Source organism: Sebastes fasciatus, chromosome 9 (genome assembly GCF_043250625.1).
Source record: "Sebastes fasciatus isolate fSebFas1 chromosome 9, fSebFas1.pri, whole genome shotgun sequence".
NCBI lineage: Eukaryota > Metazoa > Chordata > Actinopteri > Perciformes > Sebastidae > Sebastes > Sebastes fasciatus.
The window spans coordinates 17,436,514-17,459,373 of NC_133803.1; the positions used below are offsets into that span (position 1 = coordinate 17,436,514).

General features: G+C 38.7%; 1 protein-coding gene across 4 annotated transcripts; it reads right to left on the reverse strand.

The window, feature by feature from the left end:
* Nucleotides 1-380: 380 nt before the first annotated feature.
* On the reverse strand, nt 381-21,604 carry fam135a (family with sequence similarity 135 member A). 4 transcript variants are annotated; one of them, XM_074646352.1, is made up of 21 exons: nt 21,366-21,604; nt 17,223-17,352; nt 15,383-15,462; nt 14,520-14,659; nt 13,796-13,866; nt 13,494-13,667; nt 13,038-13,164; nt 11,555-11,708; nt 10,916-10,993; nt 10,473-10,522; nt 8,913-9,068; nt 8,729-8,802; nt 8,401-8,555; nt 6,336-8,277; nt 6,053-6,213; nt 5,876-5,967; nt 5,043-5,140; nt 4,604-4,755; nt 4,348-4,458; nt 4,136-4,249; nt 381-3,131 (listed from the first exon to the last, which is right to left on the reverse strand). In XM_074646352.1, the coding sequence occupies exons 2-21, from the start codon at nt 17,297-17,299 to the stop codon at nt 2,926-2,928; spliced, it is 4,212 nt and encodes a 1,403-aa protein (XP_074502453.1). In that variant the 5' UTR covers nt 17,300-17,352; nt 21,366-21,604; the 3' UTR covers nt 381-2,925. The 4 variants fall into 4 exon arrangements, with proteins under 4 accessions (XP_074502453.1, XP_074502452.1, XP_074502455.1 ...); XM_074646351.1 differs by having other exon boundaries at nt 8,913-9,071; XM_074646354.1 differs by lacking the exon at nt 10,916-10,993.
* Nucleotides 21,605-22,860: the final 1,256 nt, after the last annotated feature.

The following is a 22,860-nucleotide window of genomic DNA, read 5'->3' on the forward strand; positions in this document are numbered from 1 at the left end:
ACCATTTGGGATAAATTGTGGGGGGGGAGGGTACTCTGTTGTGATTGAAGACTAGTTGGAAATGTTCGTACTATTTTTCGCGTTCAATATATGAATAATTTTGAGTTTTTATCGTATGAATATAAACTAAAAATAAACATATTTTTTTATACATACATGAAGATGAACATCAATGTTTCAATATAGTACTAAACATACACGCCCCCACCCCCATGTTTTGCATTGGTATAGTGATGTACTAATTAGAGGTCGAAGCAGCACAAACTGTTGAGACTGGTTGGGACACTTCAGGTTCTCCTTGAAGTTTCACTAGTGCTTAATTAGCAGCCCTGGTTCATTACATTATCAAGCAATTAGCAAACTAAATGAAATATAAACTCTTTTTTTTTTTTTTTAAACAATATTTTTATTGGATTTTACATATAGACATATATACATATATACACATACAGACAGACTAACAATATTAATAATTCAATTATACAATGAAATGTTGTTGAGGTCAAATTTTTAAAAAATGGTCTCACTACAATGAAATGGCTACTATGGGGACTAACATCATCACACACGAATAGAATTTGTCTCAATGGATCCACAAGAGTCTCAGCTTTACAGTGATACCCAATTTATGTAATTCCAAGACTATTTATGCACCACAGTATGCAGAAATATTCAAATTCGTCATTTTAGAATAGGCAAAAATATAATGCATGCAAAAAAACTGCATATGATTATCATAAAGTGGGCATGTCTGTAACGGGGAGACTCATGATTCCCCGTAGAACCCATTTCAGTCACATATCTAGAGGTCAGAGGTCAAGGGACCTCATTGAAAATGGTCATAACAGTTTTTTCTCGCCAAAATTTAACCCAACTTTGGAGCGTTATTTAGCCTCTTTCCCGACAAGCTAACATGACATGGTACCAATGGATTTCCTTATAGGTTTTCTAGTTTCATGCGATATCTGTACATTTACTCAAAACCTAAAACAGAACCTGCTACAGTCTCTGAAAGAAGGTAAAGTTTGGTCTCAGAGGGTTTTAAGCACCTGCATTTTCTCTCCATGTTGGAATAAAAAAGAATAGGAATGTTTCTCCTGGACCTGGATAGTGCTTATTTTTATATGTATGTAAATGTGTATTTCTGTGGGCTTAATATTTCAATAAAGACTTTGGGGAAGTTGTTCACCTTCCATCTATCTTGTGGAAATAAATCATCAATCTATCTTTTTCTATCAGTCAGTTGTCAGTCAATGAAATTACCCCCTTTTCAAATATTACTGCATTTGTAGAACACTTCAATCATTAGGTTGCACGAGGACTGTCAAACTCCTACATGTGAGAGGTGTACAATATACAGTTCCTCTGAGGGAATTACAAATTAAAACTTACATTAAGCACTCTTGAGTTAATGCACAATATGTAGAATAATACCAAGTGATATCTTAATCCATCATTGATAAATATGGCACTTCAAGTTGAAACAGTATGACCTCGAACATTATACACTTAACCAGGTTCTAGGCAAAACATTCCACACAGATTCCCACATTTATTGTAGGTTTTGAAACACATCATTGTGATTACACTGCCATCTGCAGGGCCATTTGATCAATTGCATAAAAAGAAATTAAAAAAAATTAAACAGGAGATGAATAATCATTGAAATAAAATGGCACCACAATAACAATACAAACGTTGAAAACAAAGAATTGAAGAAACTATAGGATTACCATTGCTGCTCAATCATAATGAACCCAACCCAGGAGCTATACATCAAAGTAAATCAAAACTAGACTTCATGAAATCTGGAGATTCTTTGCGACGGTGACTAAAATTAGTTTGCTTTTTTTTCAATAAAAACTGCAGTAACACTTTAAATCATATGTCAGATTGTATTAGTAGGTGCTCAGAAATCACTTAGTGTATCAAGCCCTCTGAGGTCAGGAGTGACACATAAGAAAGAAAGAAAAGTCATATAACCAACTTCATAATATGCATATTTAATGGTAGAGTATGATGAGATATATATATATAAACAATTTTCCAAGAAACATTTTTTAATTCCAAGCAATACTTTCCAGTTTAAAACACATAATCACCAAATGATACCAACCAAATACTTTCAATAAAACAAGTTCATATTACCAACATGTGCTTTTTAGCTGAATCATGATCATTGCTTAAAACCCCTGTAATAAAATGGTATTATGTTGTAGGCAAAAGCTTTATTCTCCCAACACCAGTTTGGGGTAAATGTTGTGCAGGAACAGCGTAAAGTATTAAGACCAAAGCCAAGGCTGCGAAGTCTGAGCAACAATCCTGTTTCAAATTGCAATCTTTGCCTTTTTAAAAATGATGGAAAATTGTTGATAAAAAAGTAACTTGTACAAATGACCGTTTTTCAGTACAAAAGCATTGTAAAATGTAGTTGTGGTGCAAATCAATGCAGTGTCTCTTAAAGTTGGTGGGAAACATTTTTTGCAATGGCGAGGACAGTATGTGCAGACGTGACTTGGGCCAGCTCACCAAAACAGCCATTTCATTTTTTTGTAGCAGCTACATATCCAGTTCAGCATCTAATATTAATTGAATAACTATTAAATGTATAAACATAACACATAAATAACACTGAAAATATAGCATATGATGGGGGGGAATTGTTTCCCCCAAACACAAAAAAACAAAATGTTTAAGAGATGGCAGTAGAAAAATAAAAATGTCCATACCCACCGTGATTCCAATACAAACATGAAATGAAAGTAATTGTGATTTTTGCTCATATGTCTTTGAAAAGTGATTATATGCATTTAATAACCAAGAGATAATCCAGATACGATAATCAGAATAAAGTTTAGATGCAGTGAGGTATTAGCTCCGCGTTTCCTCTCGTCCACCAATGCGTTTGATTCTTTGACCGCAGTTCTACTGAAAGAACTTGAGGCCTGCAACGAGGAAGAACTTCTCCAGGAAGATCTCCGAATCGAGGACGGCGATGTGGGCGGCCCGGCCGATAAGGGAGTTGGCTGTGTTTGGCAGGGCGTGGATGACATCGTATCGCACTAGATTACAGTCTTTGTTCTGAAGTACTGGCAGCAGCAAGTTCTCAATCATCTCAGCGTACACAGGACCTGACAGGGGTCAAGAGTGGAACAGGATGAACAGGGCAAGGTTTGGTCCATTTGATGGTGCAATTTAAGCCCCTATGTGTAGAACTGTATGATGGTATACGATTTAGATTGTAAAATGATGGTGCCAGGTTGCCTCAGATTATTACATTACAGCTCACGGCTGCAGCGCTCTCCCTCGATACTGGGCCAATTTCAAAAAAGTTGTCCCCATTAGTGACTTAGACACAAAAACATGGGAAAATAGGGTCCAGGTTGAAAAATACCAGTTATCTTTTAATATACTTTCATATTAATCGTCAACATCCCTATTGGTTCCCTAGTAGTGTTGCTAAATTACTTTGAGACATACTGCCAAGTACATCTTAGTCAAGGGTAAGGCTGAAGGCAGGTGATAACATCAGATCACCAGTAAACCATTACTCCCAGAAAGGTAAATACAAGGTCAGCATGACATAAAGCTGCTATCCTGTCTACCAACTAACTATTTCACATTTTTTTATGTGTTCAAACTGTACTGTAAAGGGAGATTGGTCAAGTATCTATTACTCTTATCAACATGGGAGTGGGCAAATATGCTTGCTTTATGCAAATTTATGTATATATTTATTATTGGAAGTCAATTAATAACACAAAACAATGACAAATATTGTCCAGGAACCCTCACAGGTACTGCATTTAGCATAACAAAATATGCTCAAATCAAGGGACCCCTTTGAAAATGGCCATGCCAGTTTTACCTCGCCAAAATGTAGCGCAGGTTTGGAGCGTTATTTAACCTCCTTTGTGACGAGCTAATATGACATGGTTGCTCTCAATGGATTCCATAGGTTTTATAGTTTCATAAGATGCCATCTTATGAATTAGATAAGCATAAGATGTATCTTTACTCTAGCTTTAAAACTGAGCCCGCTACAACCCAAAAATCGTAAGTTGCATTAATGCGCTAAAACAAATGTATGTTAACGCGTTAACTTTGACAGCCCTAATAGTCAATCCAAACTCACCTGTTTGTTTGTCCTTTAATGCAGTTTTGCACATTTCTATTCGAGCAGAATGATAGGGGACATAGCGATCCTGCAGTGATCCCACCAGCACCACATTCTTGAAAAACTGCAGACCTTTAAAAGTAGATCAATAGAAAAGTTATCTCTACGATCTCATATTCCACATAGACAGCCTGAAATGTCTTTTGTAAAGAAAAAGAAGCAAAGCTAACCAGATTTCTTGCTGAGCTTGTAGAGGAAAGTTTGGCGAGGATCAGAGTTATCACGGCACGTCAGCTGCAGGAGTGACCCAGACTTTTTCCACTTCTGCATGAACCAAAGGCCTAGGAACAAACAGTTAACAGATCTTTAAGAGGCTTCACCACAATGACAGAGCAGACAGAGACACAACCATGGCAACTAGCGACTAGCTGTTAGATGATAAGATGTGCCATCTTCCACCAGCAAGCTAAATGTTTTGAAACTTACCCGTGTTGACCAGAGCAGAGCTGTTGTACAATGTGCCCAGGTGAGGTCCAGAGAGGGAGAGGAAGGTGTGCAGCCTGCTCAGGTAACATTTAAACCTGGGCCTAGTTAGCACTGAGCGAACGATGAGGTTCCCCAAGGAATGACCCACAAAGCTGCAAACGAAGAATACCATAACGACACCAAACAACATCTACATGCACATCTGTCACACATTTAGAGTGTGACATAACATCTAAATAACAGGATGTACAGTTGGCTTTAGAACTTGGAAAAGTGAAACTGGTTTCTAAGGTAACACATTTTTTTTTTTTACATATTTAAGATAAGACTTTTACTAAAGTAACTGCTACAGTACTGCATCATGTAGCTACTTAATGAACTACTAGCGTATCCTTTTTTTAGATACTACATTACATTTGGGATGAATAGAGCGTTTTACCTTATCTTTGACACTGTGAGGTTGTATATTTGAATGTACTGGACTATTTCATCCAGCAATCGGTCCGTCATTGACTCAAAGTCAGCAAAAGTGTCATTCTGTGGATGAAAAGAGCATTAAATGAAAAGAAAAGACTATCTTTTGGAGTGTGTTGGATTCAATAAGGGCGCTTTCACAAGCCATAGTCTGTGTCAGAGTGAAATTTATACTTTAGGTTTGTTTGGTCTGGTTTCGCAGTGCACAAATTAAAGCAGACCAAATTTAAACATTTATTTGCTGAGGGGTGTGTATGAAGGAGCAAATTTATCTTTTATGTCTTGAGAGCTGCAACTTATAAAGAGATATCGCGGACTTTCATGCAGTCAAAGTTTTTTCACTTTGACTCAGCACTGATCTACTCAGCACCCAATCCCCTTTTCTCGAATGATTTTATAAACGTCACTATCTTTGAGGACTTTATTTAGCTTATTCTGTATGTTCTGTTTGGCCCAGATGTCAAACAAACATCGGATTCTGCAGAAATCCAGGTCAGTCCTCTCCCACTCATGTTAACCTGTCCTTTACCTGTGTCCATCTCAATAAATGCCCGCGCAGGCAGCCTGCGTTTTTGATTCGCTTGGAAACGGTCCGAGAACACCTCTCGCAAGCGGTCTCGGACCGGATGTTTTGGTCCGCACCAGAGCACGATTACTGCTACACAACCAGGGGTTGAACCGCACCAGAGTTCAATTAAAACGGATTAAATCCTGGCTTGCGAAACCGCCGGAAGAGGTGTTACAGCTCATGAATGCTGATATCAGACGGCAGTAGTGTCTCTGTGCTTATCCACTCACCTGGTTCCTCTCTGACATTAGGAAGTCTATACGAGCACCAGGCAGTCCAAGCTCCAGGTAAGTCTTTACCAGTCTCAGGTCTGCACTGTTACCTGCAAGACATTAATGTGGTTTTTTTTTAATACAAAACAGAGACGCTAAAGGAACTGATTTACTCTGGAAGATAAGGTTTCCTACCATCCAGGCCGTGGACGCAGACTATGAGATGGATGCCTTCTTCACAGCTTTCATCTTCCTCCAAGCTGAAGTAGGGCACAGTGGATGCCAGCTCAGGTACTTCACTATACAAGAAGCCAGGCAGCCTCAGCTGTTTCATTTCCTCCTTGGCTTTAATGAACCTGCAGAATTAGAATTAAATAGTTGATGAATATTAATCTATAATGTGCGAGACAGGACAAAAATATCTGCATAAAGTACAACATTAAGTGGGATATAAGACAAAATGTGCAGGATGACTCACGCTTTCATCTGTGGTGTGGATGCGCATTCGTACCACCGCAGGTTAGAGGAAAAGGAGGTAGATCGACAGGGAGGTCTCACCATGCTATACCCGGCACTGCTGGAGGCTAGGTTGGAGCAGATGGGAGCTTTTGATAAATCCTTTGTTTCATGGGGGTAGCCGATGCCAAGCTGTTCAAACAGAAGACTCGTCTCCGAAGCGGCTGCGTCCCCGGCCCCACTTGGCTCCTCGTCGGCAACACCGTTGACAAAAGCATAGCCGTCGCCTTCCTCGTAGTAACCGTTCTCGATCATCTCGTGCTCGGTCTCGTCCTCGTCCTCCTCAACCTGTGGTCCGGCCTGGATTCCCAGTGTGATGGCAGATGTTTCTACAGGGCTGATCTCAGACACGTCTGTGCTAGAGCATGAGCCAAAGTAGTTCTCTACCATCCCACGCTTTACCAGGTCAGTGCTACTGGTGGCAGAGTTGCTGGAGGGGCAAGCGGTATGGGGTTCGCTACGGGATTCTTTAACGGCCCCAGAACCAGCTGCTCCTTCTAGTCCAAGTTCAGAAATACCTATTAATTTGGAATCAGTTTCCAAATCAAAGGCAGGTTTTACAAGTTGGGAATCACCTGCAGCGGTGTCAGGGGTGCAGGCCACGTCGATGGCAGGTCTGTTATCCCCAGAGAAGACTAAACTCTGCTCCTGCACCAATACACTGGACTTCTTCCCTTGGACTCCAGCTCCACTGGAGCCCCTAGAGGAGCCTTCGCCCTCATCATCTGAGGGCAAGGAGTTGATGGAAGTGAGAGAGGATTGGACTCCGCTGACGGCACTAGTATTTTCTGGGTAAAGAATTTCTGCTAGTCCACTGGGCTTTTGCACTGAGCTTTGCTGAACAGGCCTTAGTGCAGAACTCAGGAGGGACCTCTCAGGCGGTGGGGCAGCAAAACCTGCTTCAGCGAAACCTAGTCCTGGCCAAGTCTGAAGTCCTGGAACAAGCTGAGTGGCGAAGGAGCTTGGCTCACTTTCAATGCCTGAGTCAGAGAGGCGAGACGAGGCGCTGGGGGCTCCTCCATCTGGCATCCTGATACAATCACTCTTCACCTGTACTGAGACCAGACAGGGCTGGCTACGCTGTGCTGCCTCTTTACCTGGCCTTTCATACACAGGGTCCACCACAGACTGTTTTGAGTCACAGAGGTCTGACTGGGTGATCTCAGGAATATTACTGCTTAGCGATCCATCAGTCCGACATGGTAGAAGAACTGTTACTTTGTCCCCTCGGTATGGGTCCTTGTTACTTGGTTTCACCTCTATTTGCTTCAGCCCAGCAGACCACTGTGGCAGCTTTTGGCCATCGTGGTCAACTTGCTCATCTTTGTAAAGTGGTTGGCTGCATGTAGCACTAACCCCAGTACCTGCCTGAGGATTATTCTGTGCGTCCAAGTTTGTAGGCTTTTTGAAAAAACCTTTTTGACAAGCAGCAGTAGTTATATTGTCAACTGCAACGGAATCAGCAGCACTGCTTCCACAAAGCGCTGAAGTGGCACCAGAGTCAAAAAGTGAATTTGCATTAGTCCTTAAATAACTACTTGAGTCCCTCTGCAAGGTTCGTTCCTCTTCTTGGTTTAGGGGCACTTCCCCTTCCTTGTGCTTTGTGTCACCATAAGGAGCTTTGAGGTTCTTATAGCCCACCAACACTACAGAGTCCTTGGAGCCCTGTCTAATCAGCTTCTTGGAGTTCTCAGTCTTTGAATTTTTCTTCATCTTGACTGACTTGCCTTTGGACTTGGGCGGTGGATCATAGCTGTCTGGCCAGGTGTTATCCATAGGGCCACACTGAGACTCAGGTATGGAGCTGGCTGATGCACTGCACTCCTTGGAGTTGGGCCTGTCAGCTTTGCTGGACACTGAGCCAGTCCTTGTGTTGTGCATGCCCAGCCAGGGTCCATCGCGATCTTCAGGATCAAATCAGGTTGATCATAAAAAAGGGGAACAAACACAAACATATTTGGTTTACAATAATTAGTCAGTGCCTGCTGACTGTACATCTAGTTGAGCAGCACTACTGTATGACTGACCTTCAGTGATAGAATCCAGGTATCTATCCTCAAAGATGATCGGCAGGGAGCTAACGTCACCATCCAGATCTGCACATTCCACTGGAAGTGGAGGCAAAGACAGGAAGTAGCTGGAGCTTTTGATAGCATTAGTCATCTGCTGGTGACTGTGAGCACTGATTTAGAGGGGGAGGGAGGAAAGGACACAGTAAGAGTCAGACAGAGAAAAAAAGAGAGTCATCGTTTCCATACTTGGGCTATAGTGTTTCAGACGAGTAGCGGCTGGCACAGGCTTGATGACAGCAACACTATATTTCGTAATCAAGACAAACATGCCACTGCAACTTACTGTAGTTCCTGATACGCTAGTGCAGATTGTCTTGGATGTTCGAGACAAAAGAAAGCCTCCGCAAACCGCCTTACCTGTAATAACACCACATTATAGAGTAAACATTCAAGATTCAGTCTTGTAATTCAAAAGGTAACTAGTGAGATATTTCAATTTGTAGATGATTTAAGAAGTTGGGACTCACTCTCAATGTATGGTGCTCCATAGCTAGGAGGGCAGCAACATGCTCCTGCAGGGACACTACCTCGAGGAATTGTCCCCAGAGGGCCATGAGCAGAGAGCAGAGCTGAGCCAGGTTCATGTTTACCAGCTCTGCCAGCTCGTCAGGGGACTCGGCTTTCTGCTGAGCGTAAAGGGACAGAAGTCACCCACCAGAGGGCTCAAGTGAGCACATCTCCCTAACATCAGCATAAAGAACAACGGCTCGCAGTTCTGTGCAAGAGGACATTGCTTTACATCAAGTAAAATATAGTAAACTAGATTCTGACATTTCTTGATTGTCAACTGATACATTTCTCAGACAATTTAAAAAAAAAAAAAAATCATTTATCATTTTCCCCTGAAGTTAGTTGTTACTTGAGTCACAAAAAAATACACAATACATTGACCTCTTAAGCCTCAAGACGCTTGAGTACTGTTATCTTTCGTTTCCACAAGGTTATTTTAAAACAGTTAGTCGCTTTTCAAGTCACTTTTATGCATTACTGATCAAAATGAATTACACATGCAATTATACTTGCATATAAATGCAAGTTAATCTATTTACATTCCTGTGTCCATCTAACCTATTGTCACAGGATATATATGAAATACTATATTAGGAAACAAAGTGCTATACACTGAAACATACAAGACTTGACCTGCATAATGTCCCACACCGTCATCTACAGAAATTCCTGTCATACCACAGCTCTGCAAAAACAGTCTCCATCGCTCGTAATCTTTAGCGGGCCAACCCATCAGGACTCGAGGATCCAAACACCAAAGAGAGGTTATCTCATCTACACAATTATGAATTGTTTCAGAGACTAGTTTTTAAACTCCATTCTACCAACTGTGAAGTAAAATCTGAGCGCTTGCAAGTCTGCTCACAAATTCACAAACTCTCTAGCGGCACCAGAGGATTCAGCAGCATCTCTTCTCCATAATTTGCCGACACACCTCGAGTCACCAGGCAACTATAAAGGATTCTCATCACTGACTCCAGTTAAGATTTCTTGTGCAATTCTGTATCACTTGGTAATGAAAATACTTCAGCTTCAATATCCACCAATACTACATCCCTTGATGCAATACAAATACACATATACAATATATATAAAATGTAATATGTATTTCCTCCCTTGATTCTTCTAGTGTTTGCTTGTGCTGCTCTTATATGCAGCAACAGACCCAGTTTGCATGTATGGTAGCATTTGTTCACCAAATCAAACAAATAGCATCAAAGATTATTGATATGCCCATGCACACCCTAACCAATCTTAACACTACTTCTATCATACATAAAATGCAACATGACCGTGTACTTCCAATAAATCAGGATTTCACACTCATGCCCTCCCAGGCACTGAGACACATTAATCTAAAGAAAGATGTTTCACTATTCCAACAACTTCTATATGGCCCTGTGCCATATTTCCAGTCACCTCCTCTTGCCCCATAAACTAAACACCAGGCTTGTTGCTTCCAATAAATGTTATGCATCACTGCTTACTGAAGAACAATTATCAGAGACAGGTCTTACCTTGACTTGTTCACATAACTCAGCTAGACGGGCCTCTAAGTCGAGTTGTTCTGAGGGAGGCAGAGGAACAGCGTCAACACCAAGGTTCACTTTCATAATTTATCTATTCAATTATACAGAAAGGTATTAAAAGAGCCTGTAATACAGGCAGAATAAAGAAGTGGTGTTAGACAGCACTGGTGTCAGAAAGTGTTTTATATGACATGACCAGAGAGTCACTACAAATTCTATGAGACTCTTTGGCCAAGGCCTTATTATAAAGATGGAAAGAAAGATTTGAGTATATATATACAGGATGGCATGACAGCAGTTTAAGTATAATGTCTCTGAAAAGTGGGACATAGAGAGGACATGGTGTTTTTCTACAAGGAGGAAACTGGAGTGAAGAGGAAAAAAAGAGAGAAAGGCAGGCTGATTTGAGGTACTGGAGGTTCGGGACATACCTATGTAGACGTGCCTTTGACTTCTGGGATAGGGTCTTCTGAGTACTCTCTCATATAGGACTTGCATGCTGGGCTTTGCTAGTAAGATTGCACATATAGGCATATTTAACCTTTTTGTTATCTGGTCCTCTGGGATGGGTTAGTATCTGCCCACTTGTGGTGGGTTAGGTTTAGTGAGCCAACGGTGAATTGTGTTACAATTTGGCTTCAGTCTACTGGTTAACAGACTTATCTAATGAGTGCAAGTATGATTTTGTAAGTATAATGAACCACGGTTAGATGCCTAAATCAACTTAGTGGGTTGCTGGTTGTGTAGTCTGTTTAAAGGGTAGAATATGTCAATGTGCAGGGATCAGGTGAAATGATATGAGAACTCAACAAACTTGCATTATACAACAAAACACTGACGCTGAAACGACAAAACAATGAAAATCCATCTGAAGCAACAAATAAATCAGAAGGTAATTGTACTGTATAACCTTGAGAATACTTGCTTCTTCTCAGTGCTTGAGTTAAAAAATCATAACAATAAAGACTGTGCAGAGACAAGTCTGGGTATTTAGGATTTCATTACTATACAATGTGTTGTCACCCCACACGCTGACATAAGTTGATGTGAAGCCACAGTGCAGTGTTTACCTAGTTCCATACGATGGGAGGAGGGCAGGTCCTTGGTGATGGAGGTGAAGTAGTCAAAGAGGCCCCGGTAGGCTTGTAGGATAATGGAGCAGAGGTTATGGTGCAGACCGAAGGCATGCTGCAGACAGGGGTCAGACACCAGGAATGTCCTGCCCTGTGGGATCACGAGGGACAGAGAAGAGCGTGTAGATGATTTAATTCTGTAAACAATATTAGTGCTGTTCTGAGCAGTCTGAGCAGTTGTAAACATTCAGTTTGTAGCCACTGCCAGGAGAGAAGACACACTCTCAGATTTAACTGTGCAATACTCTCTCATTAATACTGCATTCATACTGTACATTTCAATTATTCTTATTTAATTCTTATTTATACTATTCTTGCGTTTATATTTAACACACTTAATAGATCCCACTCCTCAGCATTTACTTATTTACACTGTGGTTATATATTGTATGCGTTTGATGCACGTATTTGTACATATGTCTTATATTTTTAATTTTGTTATTCTTATTCTTATTTATATTTCTCTACATACATTGTGTCACATTTTATGTACATAGTATTACAGGATTAGGTACATAAATTACATGTTACATACTCTTTTATTTCTGTTTTCTTACAATTCTTTAAGAGCAACTGTAACGTCCAAATTTTCCCCCACGGATCAATAAAGTATTGGTGAATCTTATTCCGACAGCAACATAATCTGTAATGCTTTTGCCAATTTTTATTTACAATAATGTGTTCTGCAATAAATCTACACAGTCAGCGGTCACAAACAGGACTTAGTGCAAAAATAGTAGTGTATATGTAGCATATTGACATCAGGTAAATAAATGACTGAATGATGATAACATGATTCTTGATGATGAATTCAACACTGATCTATAGCGGCATACCCATATATCGTTACATAGAGGAGAAAAATGGTTAAAGAATGTATTACTCTGGTATTACAGTAATCCATGCAGCCCTATAAATCACAACAGATTATCTGCCTGTTACTTCCAGACATTTATTTTGTGTGCAATATCTGCTTTATGGCAGCTTCTGCACAGATACCCGTAGTGAAATGAATAGTGGTCGATGTGTTGTTGCTCCCAAGCTGCCCATTAGTGATGCATCAAGGAATGATGAGGGGCATTGCCTCCGTTCTGTCTGATTGACTCTGGTACATTCATACTACCGCATCTCTGGGGCAGCTTTAGCTGGCCACCTTCCTCTGTCAGCAGAGGCCAATTACTCCTGGCCAAATGTGACAGTGGTCTGATAGTTCCCTCTTCATCTGGCCTATCTGTCAGCCTGACACATCTCTCTGTGCTTCAAATGCAATTAACGTTACACACCAAAGTTTGTAAAATGACACGGCGGTGGCATCTTTCAAGACTTTCATGACAGCTCAGAGATTTAATAGCATCTACAAATATAAAAAAAAGGACATTTCCAAAAGACACGGTCCATGCTATAAAGAAGGTCCACTTACATCTGGTGATACTTGCTTGACATAACTGCTGCCGAACACCACGTTCTCCAGAGGTGGGATGACTGAGTCTTTGCTCTGTGGTGGAGCGTTGCGGTTAAGCCATGTGGTTTTCACTGGTCGAGGCAGACTACGTAAACACAGGGAGAGAAATCAATCTCAGCTTATCACCACGAGAATTTAATGGGACATTTCTAATGAGGATTCTGCTACTTATCACTCACTGTTGTACATGAATGTCAATTTAAATTCAACAGCTATGTTGTTTACTTCAACTGTAATGTTAAATTTGTTCTGTGGAGTCATGCCAAAAGGTTTGTGTTGGAGTTTACTGCAAATAACAATAGTAAATAACCGGATGGGGATTTATGAAAGAGCGGTAACACTTGTGCATGAATGTGTAACTGTATTCAGTGCAAGAAACGGTCCTCTTCTCTGTGGGTTAGGTAGCAGTCTGACCTGATAAGGGGCTGATGTAGTGCCACTAGGGAGGCATGGATGGCTACAGAGATGACAGACAGGTGGAAGTAGTCAAACATGACGTTGACATGTTGGTGGATGCCTCGCTGAAGGCTAAAGTGCAAGCGAAGTGTGCGGCCACTGATATTCTGTAGAGAGGTTGGATCATCTGGCCTGTGGAAATGAAAAGAGGAAGGTACAGAGGACCAAATTAGTGCCTCATTTGCATAAGAGATGCAAATATCAAATTCACAAACACTGACATTAAGTACATGCAGCAGTTAAAATGTTGCAACACCTACGTGTAATCACCATCTGTGAAATATAAATCCAAGAAGAGCTGGAAATCTATGTCATTGAGGGACTCCTCCACCTGAGAATAATGAAAAACAGTGGAGACGGTCAAATGTAGAGCCAGTGTGTGAAGTCCATCTGCAAAACACCATTCAAGGTGTTTTTTGTATTTGATGTCTCAGCTCTAATAATCCTGATACATTTGAAGCCTGTTGTGGTTGTAATCAGTCAACCTGAGGACACAGCAGTTTTTAAAAACACTCCAATGTGCCCTGTTAGAAAAATTGAACCTCCACATTCCAGTAAACTGTGGAGCGGCACAAACAAAGTAGAAGCAAGCTTTGTCTCCATTTCAGTGACATTTTGCAGGTGCATCATGCTTCTAATGCACTGCTTTTGGTTGAAGACAGCACCTGAACTTCCAAACTGTGTTCATATGGATGTTAAAAAAAAGATTGTACCAATATTCCTGATACAAATACTTTCACACCAACTCCTCTCTCTATTTATTTCACACAAAACACTAAAGGACACAATAGAAAACACCATAGATACAGGATATCTTCAGCCGTCAAACAAACTTATGTAAATTCAATCGGCCTCCTTTACGCCAAGAGGGGCAGAAGTGGCATCATATAGAGAAATATAAGCTTGGGAAAACACAATACATATTTTGTATTGGGTAAAAAGAAATCCCCTAGTAAAAGCACCACCTCTTTTTCTTAAACTTACCTTCTTCTCATCCAGCAGCATCATCACTTTGAAGATGAGGACATCGTTGACCACTACCTCTTCATTCTTGTACAGGATTTGGAAAGTTTTGCTGTTGATGAAATCATCTTGGACTGAAGCAGGAAATGCCAGATCGGAGCCTAGACAAAAAAAAAACTATGGTTAACGGTCTGTTTATGAAAAATAACAATTTATTGATTATAACCAATCTGTCTGCATTAGCATTTACCTGTTTAGTCTATTAAGCAAGGTGTTCAAAGTCATACACATTGAAAATAAAACATTTAGGCATTGGTTTACACCATGTCTTGATGATCCTGTTTATTTATGAAACGAAGAATTGAGTGTTTTGTGCAAAATGAGCAGCGCAGGTCTCTAAGCAAGGGGTTGAGGCATACGCACTAAGCTTTAGAGAAAAGCTGAGAACAAGGAGCGGCCTGTGAGATAAGCCCGTGCCCTACCAGCTCCCTGTTAACAAAACAATAAGTAAACCAAATCTGCAATAACAATATTACCTGGAACAGCGCTAATGTCTAAGAGCTGTGTATGCAAGTCTACAGTACCTGAAGTATCAGTATGACTTAATTAGTGTCACCTGTGTTTACAGGGAAACAACAATCCCTCTAATAGGAAAGGTATAGTAGCAGTGATTTATTTTAGTGACCAAAATATTACTTTAATGGCTGTATTTGGAGAATTGTGGGGAAAGGGGTCTTAGGGTTGGATCCACAAAGGGTACCTGAATCCTTTCAAACTACAGAAAAGGTTTCACCAATGTGTGTGTAGATAAAACATTGTGCTCAAAAAGATTAAGTGGGGTAGGAAAAAAAATGATATTGTACACATCTTTATAATTAATTTACCTCCTGGGTGAAGCAGACTGGTCTCAACTTTGTGTGGGACCCGGGGTGACACCTTCAGACCGGCACGAATCTGATAGAAGCTGAAGACGCAGACACATTAGCATCGTTAGTGGCTCAGTGAAAGGGGAACAAACCACACAGGTTAGCCACAAGTGCCTCTACTTGTAAAATGACACTACACCTCTCATGAATAAATAATGAGCACTTTCTTTTGCAGTCACTCATGTAGTAAACCTGAGCTCTTAAAGCACTTTTGAGCCAGGAGGAGCGTAGAGTTTTATCTCAGCAAAGTGAAGTATCATTACACTGCTGCAGGAAAAAATAATTTCCAGATGTTAAAGACCACAACTGTTTAAAACAACTGCAACATCATTTTTTCCTCCTTAGTTTTCCATGAAACATGGCAATTTTGTTTTTGTTGGACATCATGTTGGATGTTTGAGAAAAAGAAAGAAAATGGGAATCACATATTTGTTGAGGCTCATTATTTCTAATTGGTAGTATGAAAGGAAAAGCATATAGTAGGACACCGTACAACACAGTGCCACAACCAGAACTGTATCAGGGAGGAGTAGGTGACAATTTAACTCATATGGGAAATCTGGGCCATAGCTTGTTTCCTGCTAAAGATCAAAGACGCCACTAGGTGACAGCTACATGGTTGATTAAATGTACTAATCTATGCTTTGAACTGGAATGTGATCCAACAACAAATGTCTGTCTGGTGAGTCGAATTATGATTACTTGAATCTGTCTATAGAGGCTTCCTTAGACATACACTTTCATGTTACAATTATACACAGCTTTACCATTTACTATCCCTGCAACACATGGGGTGTCCTCGACCAAAGAAATTCTTACTTGACTAACTTTAACTCTGTCGACTAGTGGATTTAATCAACATATCTTTAATACTGAGTTTCTCCAAAAGAATCACACAAAAGCACAACTTTAAATCTTGTGTTTACCAGAGATGTGCTCATAAGATTCTTGGAAATAAGTCAGTCAGCATGAAAAAGGCATAAAAACTGACTAATAGACTAAAGACATCTCAGTCGACTAAGACCAAAATGAGAAATTAGTCGACTAGTCGACTAAGAGGGGGCGGACCTATGCAGCACTACGGTAATAAAGATACAACAACAAGGTTAAACTTACATAAATATATAAAATAGTTTACTCAAGCTAGGGCTGACCCAAATGTTTCGAAGCTTCTACTGTTGCCATGGTAATCGATTTCCAAAGCAGTATTCGAATGCTTCATTTTTTTGGGGGGAAATATATACAAGTGCATTATTCATTACTCATATTCAACATTAATTATTAGTAGTAATTTTCAGACGGGTATCACTGTTTGTTGTGTGTAGAGGTGTGTACAGTAGTGCAGCAGCGGCACTGAAACGGGGGAGATGGAAACAGACATAGAGAAGAACATGTCAGCCTGCCACACCTCGGAGCTTCCAATACCTTTGAATATTTCTCATCGAAGCCCAAAAAATGGTTCTAACTCTAGCACTGTTCAGCATATTCTATGCTGTCTGTACAAAACAAGCATTGTTTGAGGCCCCTGAAGGTGTAAACAAGATTGCCATCTGTCCCAGATTGGCTGGGACACTCGCAGAATACATCCTGGTCCCCTTCTACCACTAGTTTCAAAAACAAGGCTTGTTCAAGTCCATTCAAAGCATACCATCACAGCTGACTTGTTTTAATTAGCAAGGTCAACTGGTCTGTAATGTAGGCTTGTGAAAGACATTTATTTGGTAAAACATTTATGAACCTGCTGGAAACACTTGGCAAAAAGGAGCCGAATATGTAGCGACCATGAGAGCGTACTCACCCTCTTTGGAACAGGTCCACATTGTAGAACTTGTGGAGCTCCACAGAGAACTCCACTGTGGCCTGGACTTCAGTCATCTTGGTCTCTAAAGGCAAAGGTGCCTTACATCATCTGGGATACACCTGTAGGCCTAGAGGTTAAAGCAATCAAATTAAGACTCTTTTTAAAAAGATATCTGGGCTAAAGCAAACAGGTTTTTGCAAAATTTTCCTTCAACTTGGTTGAAAAACAGTATTTATTTCCACTAGAGACATGTTGGTGTAAATACAAGATTAGTCCCCGAAGTTACACAAGGCTGAGGCCAAGCCCTATTATCTTCAAAAACTTAGAAGCCAACAATACAAATAAAACATCAGCAGTAGTCATACAGTCACAAGATCAAGTTTAATAATATGAAAGACTTGGATGATGGTTAACTTTTATGGGGAGCTATTACTAAGGAATGAGGTCTACATCTGTCCTCTGGGCTTAATTGGTTAACAGACCTGGCAATTATAGCATTAGTATAACAGGGTAAGGGAAAATACTATGAATAACATTGCAGAAATAGGCCTGAAATACAATATCACCAATTGGTAGCGTTAGAAATAAACACAGATATCCATGTCATTAAATGCAAACATTTTTAGCTCAAGGTTTATTTAGACCTAATTAAAGAAAAGGCCATAGTTGTTTTGGGCTGTAGCAGGGGCAAAAGAAAACTGGCAAAAACAATCATACAGACGGCCTCCTAAATTAGTCATGTAATGAAATGAATAAATCATCCACTGGGAGACAACAGGTCATTGTGTTCATGCCAGCGAAAACCAATATGAGACACAATCGCTCATCATGAATTTGACCTGGCTGACACAGATGCCTGATGCAAAAGCAAAATCGTACCAGGTTATGTTAATATCCAAATGTGCATCCCTTCCTGGAAGAAGTGATCTTTAAAAGTTGTCAGCTAAAAACAAAATGTAACTGGGCACGCAGGACACAGAGGACATACGAGGACACCATAAATAAATTGGCTGTCCCTGACGCATTTATGTTTTAACTTGGGTGTTAATTCCCAAAACACTCAGACCTCAAAAATAGCCACTTTGTTATTGTTTCACAGAAATTAACTATAATTATTACTATAGTTTGACAGACAATTCAGCAACTCAGTCATATGAATCAAGCAAGCAAGTACAATTTGTACCAAGCTAAATAATTCATTCATATCAACCCAGTGACAGCTGCTTTTTGTTGAGCCTACTTTGTAACTAAAGTGCCAGGTGTACAATAATGGCACGGAAGGAAGGAAGGGGGAAAAGTCATTGCTAAACCTGTACAATAGACAAACAATTCTCCCGTTTCTAATGCAGAAACGTTTACACAAACAAGTCTGCTGTGAACTAGATCATTTGGAGCCAGTAGCCAGATTATTTTTCTATTTTTTCAGTTCAGTGACTCAGAGTGTCCTGTTGTACTGCAGTACAGCCTGGCTCAGTAGTGTATCTGTAAAACTTAAAACTAAACTTTATAGCCAAATCAAAATCTGCGCGAAGATCATTGGCCAACCTGTGACAGCCTCCTTTCAAGCAGCTCACAACAAGAGTATGCTCAGACTTGCCAACAGCATCTCTTCTGATCCCTTACATGTTTTAAATGGGGAACGTCAACTTCTGCAACTCCAAGAGGCGATTTAGAGTCCCTACATTTAACCGCATCAGGCAGAAGAACGCTTTTGTCCATCAGTCAATCTTGCTGCTAAATAATAATTTATGTGCTGCTAAGGAGATGTAAATCCAGAAGACAGATGGTAATTTTTGAATGGGTTATGTATGAATAATTGAGATGTTTTTTGTCTGATGGGTCTTACTGGTCTGTCTGTCTATGGTAACAGTATGTCTATTGGATGTGTACTTTTTCTCAAACTGAGCTGCCTATGGATGCAAAATTAATTTCAGTGCAAACTGACAATAAAGTTGTATCGTATCGTATCGTATCGTATCGTATCGTATCGTATCGTATCGTATCGTATCGTATCGTACGTAATCCAAAAGGAGCAAATTCACATTTAGGGTTTAACATTACTGACTTGTTTAGGGGTGTCAGAGCAACTAGGTTATCAGGTTTAGTCTTAGATCAGGGTCTGAAGATGTAACACTACACTTATGTAACATCTATTAATATGGATAATGAATTAAAAAAAAAAGGGGGAAAAAAGGTAAATAAAGGTGTTGACTGTTAGGAATGGTGAAATGTTGATGAAACGTTTATTAATGTATTTACAATTAATACAAAAGAGTAATTTGGAAAAAGCCACAACCCTCAAAAAAAATACCTCATTTCCCCAAATCAAACTCTGGCAATCACTGATAAGGAAATGTAAAATTAAAACCAATACATACATCATACATCACAGTTCCATAGTGCAAAACATGTTAGTAAAGGGCAGTAAAAAAGTTAGTAGTACAAAGTACAAAACAATATACCAGATATAAAAATACAAGGTGATGAAGAAAACTGTTAAAACTGAATATAGTGCAGGGTAACAGCTGTGATACACAACTATTAAAAAAGTGAATATAGTGCAGAAGAGACTGTTACAAATTAGTATAGTGCATTATTATCTGTCCTGCAGATTTATATGTAATTTGGAAAAAGCCGCAACCCCCAAAAAATACCTCATTTCCCAAATCAAACTCTGGCAATCACTGATAAGGAAATGTGTAAAATTCAAATCAACAACCCACCTCACATCTAGCTAGTCTTATTAAAAATAGATATGACACAAGGCCTCTTAACAAACATCTGGCTGATGTTTTCTTCTTTAATAAAAAAAGGGGAACCTTTACGTCACCAGCTAACACCCATAACTGATCCAGACCTGTTTAGAAACAGCTGTTTAAAGTTATGGCTTGGTTATGATGCTATTACTAGAGAGGGAGTGTGAGGTGGTGGAGGTCTCTGGCTAGCGAGCAATATTTACAATTAATACAAAATTGCAATCTCCAGTTTCTAATGCAGAAACGTTTACACAAACAACTCTGCTGTGTGAAGTAATCCAAAGGAGCAAAATTCACATTTAGGGTTTAACATTACTGACTTGTTAAGGTGTGTCAGAGCAACTGGTTTATCAGGGTTTAGTCTTAGATCAGAGTCTGAAGATGTAACACTACACTTATATAACATCTATTAATATGGTTAATGTATTAAAAAAAGGGTAAATAAAGGTGTTGACTGTTAGGAATGGTGAAATGTTGCTGCTATTAAACCAACTGAACTGCCAATGCGGATGAAAAGTTTGTTCATGCATTTACACACCAAAAAACTGACAATAACCTGATATTTTCAGGTGGAATTTCATTAATTAATTCATTGATTCCTTCTCACTGTGCATTATCATTTTCCACTTGTGCAATTTTGTTAATAGTCTGTTTATTGTCAATTGTATATACTGCTCCTATTTATATACTCCCTTCTATTTAAATGGTTCATATTTTGTTTCACTTTGTTTAGCTCTTTTTTTTACTGTGTTAGCTGATGCATCTTGTTTTTTGCACTATCCCCTTTGCTGCTGTACACTGCAAATGTCCCCACTGTGGGACTAATAAAGGTATATCTTATCTTATTTAAAATTAATACAAAAGTGTAATTTGGAAAAAGCCACAACCCCCCAAAAAATACCTAATTTCCCCAAATCAAACTCTGGCAATCACTGATAAGGAAATGTAAAATCAAAACATCTAGCTAGTCTTATTAAAAATAGATATGACACAAGGCCTCTTAACAAACATCTGGCTGATGTTTTCTTCTTTAATAAAAAAAGGGGAACCTTTACGTCACCAGCTAACACCCATAACTGATCCAGACCCGTTTAGAAACAGCTGTTTAAAGTCATGACTTGGTTATGATGCTATTACTAGAGAGGGAGTGTGAGGTGGTGGAGGTCTCTGGCTAGTGGGCACAATCTCTGCAAGGGTATCTTTTGGGGGTTACAGGTGGGAAGCTAGAACATTTTGGGCCCATAAAATACCGGGAACAATACGACACATAACATAACACATTTAAACAGACTGCCTTAACTATAAAACACTACTGACAGTAACAGTTAGCTTTACATTAGCCACCCACCGGCTCTAACATTAGCCTCGAGCTAACGCTACTCACCATTGGTAAGCTAACGTTAGCTAGCTGTTAGCTCCTCTTCGTCGTCCTCTCGCTGCTGAGCTGTTGACTGAAAACACCACCGACTGTTTCACTTCCTAGTCTAGTTGTAGGAGAAACGCCCTCAAGACGATCCACTGGAGTAGACTGAACGGTGCTGTTGTTGGTGTTGGTGGTTAGCCATCATGGAGCTAGCTGTGCTGCTGACTGACAGAGACGAGCTGCTCCACATGACCGCTGACGAACAGTTAACTGCGCGTTCAACTGCACATGCCAGGAGAGCGCAGTTGACGCACATCCAAAATAAGAGCATTGAAGAGTTGGATACATGTAATGATAATAATAATGTTATAATTATTATCTTATAATTACATTATAATTATAGCTATAATAGTAATGATAATAATAATGTTACTATTCTTATTATTTTTATTATTCGCATTTATAATAATAAGTCGATTAGAATTATAGCTGAAATAATAATAATAATAATAATAATAATAATAATGCTTATTATTATTATTATTATTATTATTATTATTATTATTATTATTATCATTATTATTATCATTATTATTATTATTAGTAATAGTAGTAGTAGTAGTATTGATGTTATTATTCTTATTCTTAGTAGTAGTATCGGTTTTTATTATTATTAGTAGTAGTAGTAGTAATATTAATAATTATTATTATACTAATGATATTATAATTTTAGCTGAAATAATTATACTACTACTTATTATTATTATTATTAGTCGTAGTTTTTATGTTATTATTATTATTATTATCATTAGTAGTAGTAATGATGATATTATTATTAGTAATAATAATACTTATTATTATTATTAGTCGTAGTTTTTATGTTATTATTATTATTATCATTATTATTAGTAGTAGTAGTAGTAGTAGTATTGATCTTTATTAATATTAGTAGTAGTAGTAATATTAATAATTATTATTATACTAATGATATTATAATTATAGCTGAAATAATACTACTACTACTTATTATTATTATTAGTCGTAGTTATTATGTTATTATTATTATTATCATTATTATTATCATTAGTAGTAGTAATGATGTTATTATTATTAGTAATAATAATACTTATTATTATTAGTAGTAGTAGTTTTTAAGTTATTATTATTATTGTTATCATTATTATTATTATTAGTAGTAGTAGTATTGATCTTTATTATCATTATTATTAGTATTAGTAATATTAATAATTATATTATAATTATAGCTGAAATAATAATAATAATAATAATAATATGTATTATTATTATTATTAGTAGTAGTTTTTATGTTATTATTATTATTATTAGTCGTAGTAGTAGTAGTAATACTGATGTTATTATTATTAGTAATAATAATAATAATAGCCTACGTTTTGACATGTGTATGTCTACACGCAGGCTTACTATAGTTGGCTTAACCTGTCAACAAAAGTGGAATTATGGACTGTTTTCCACATCATGTCCAGTAAGCTATTTG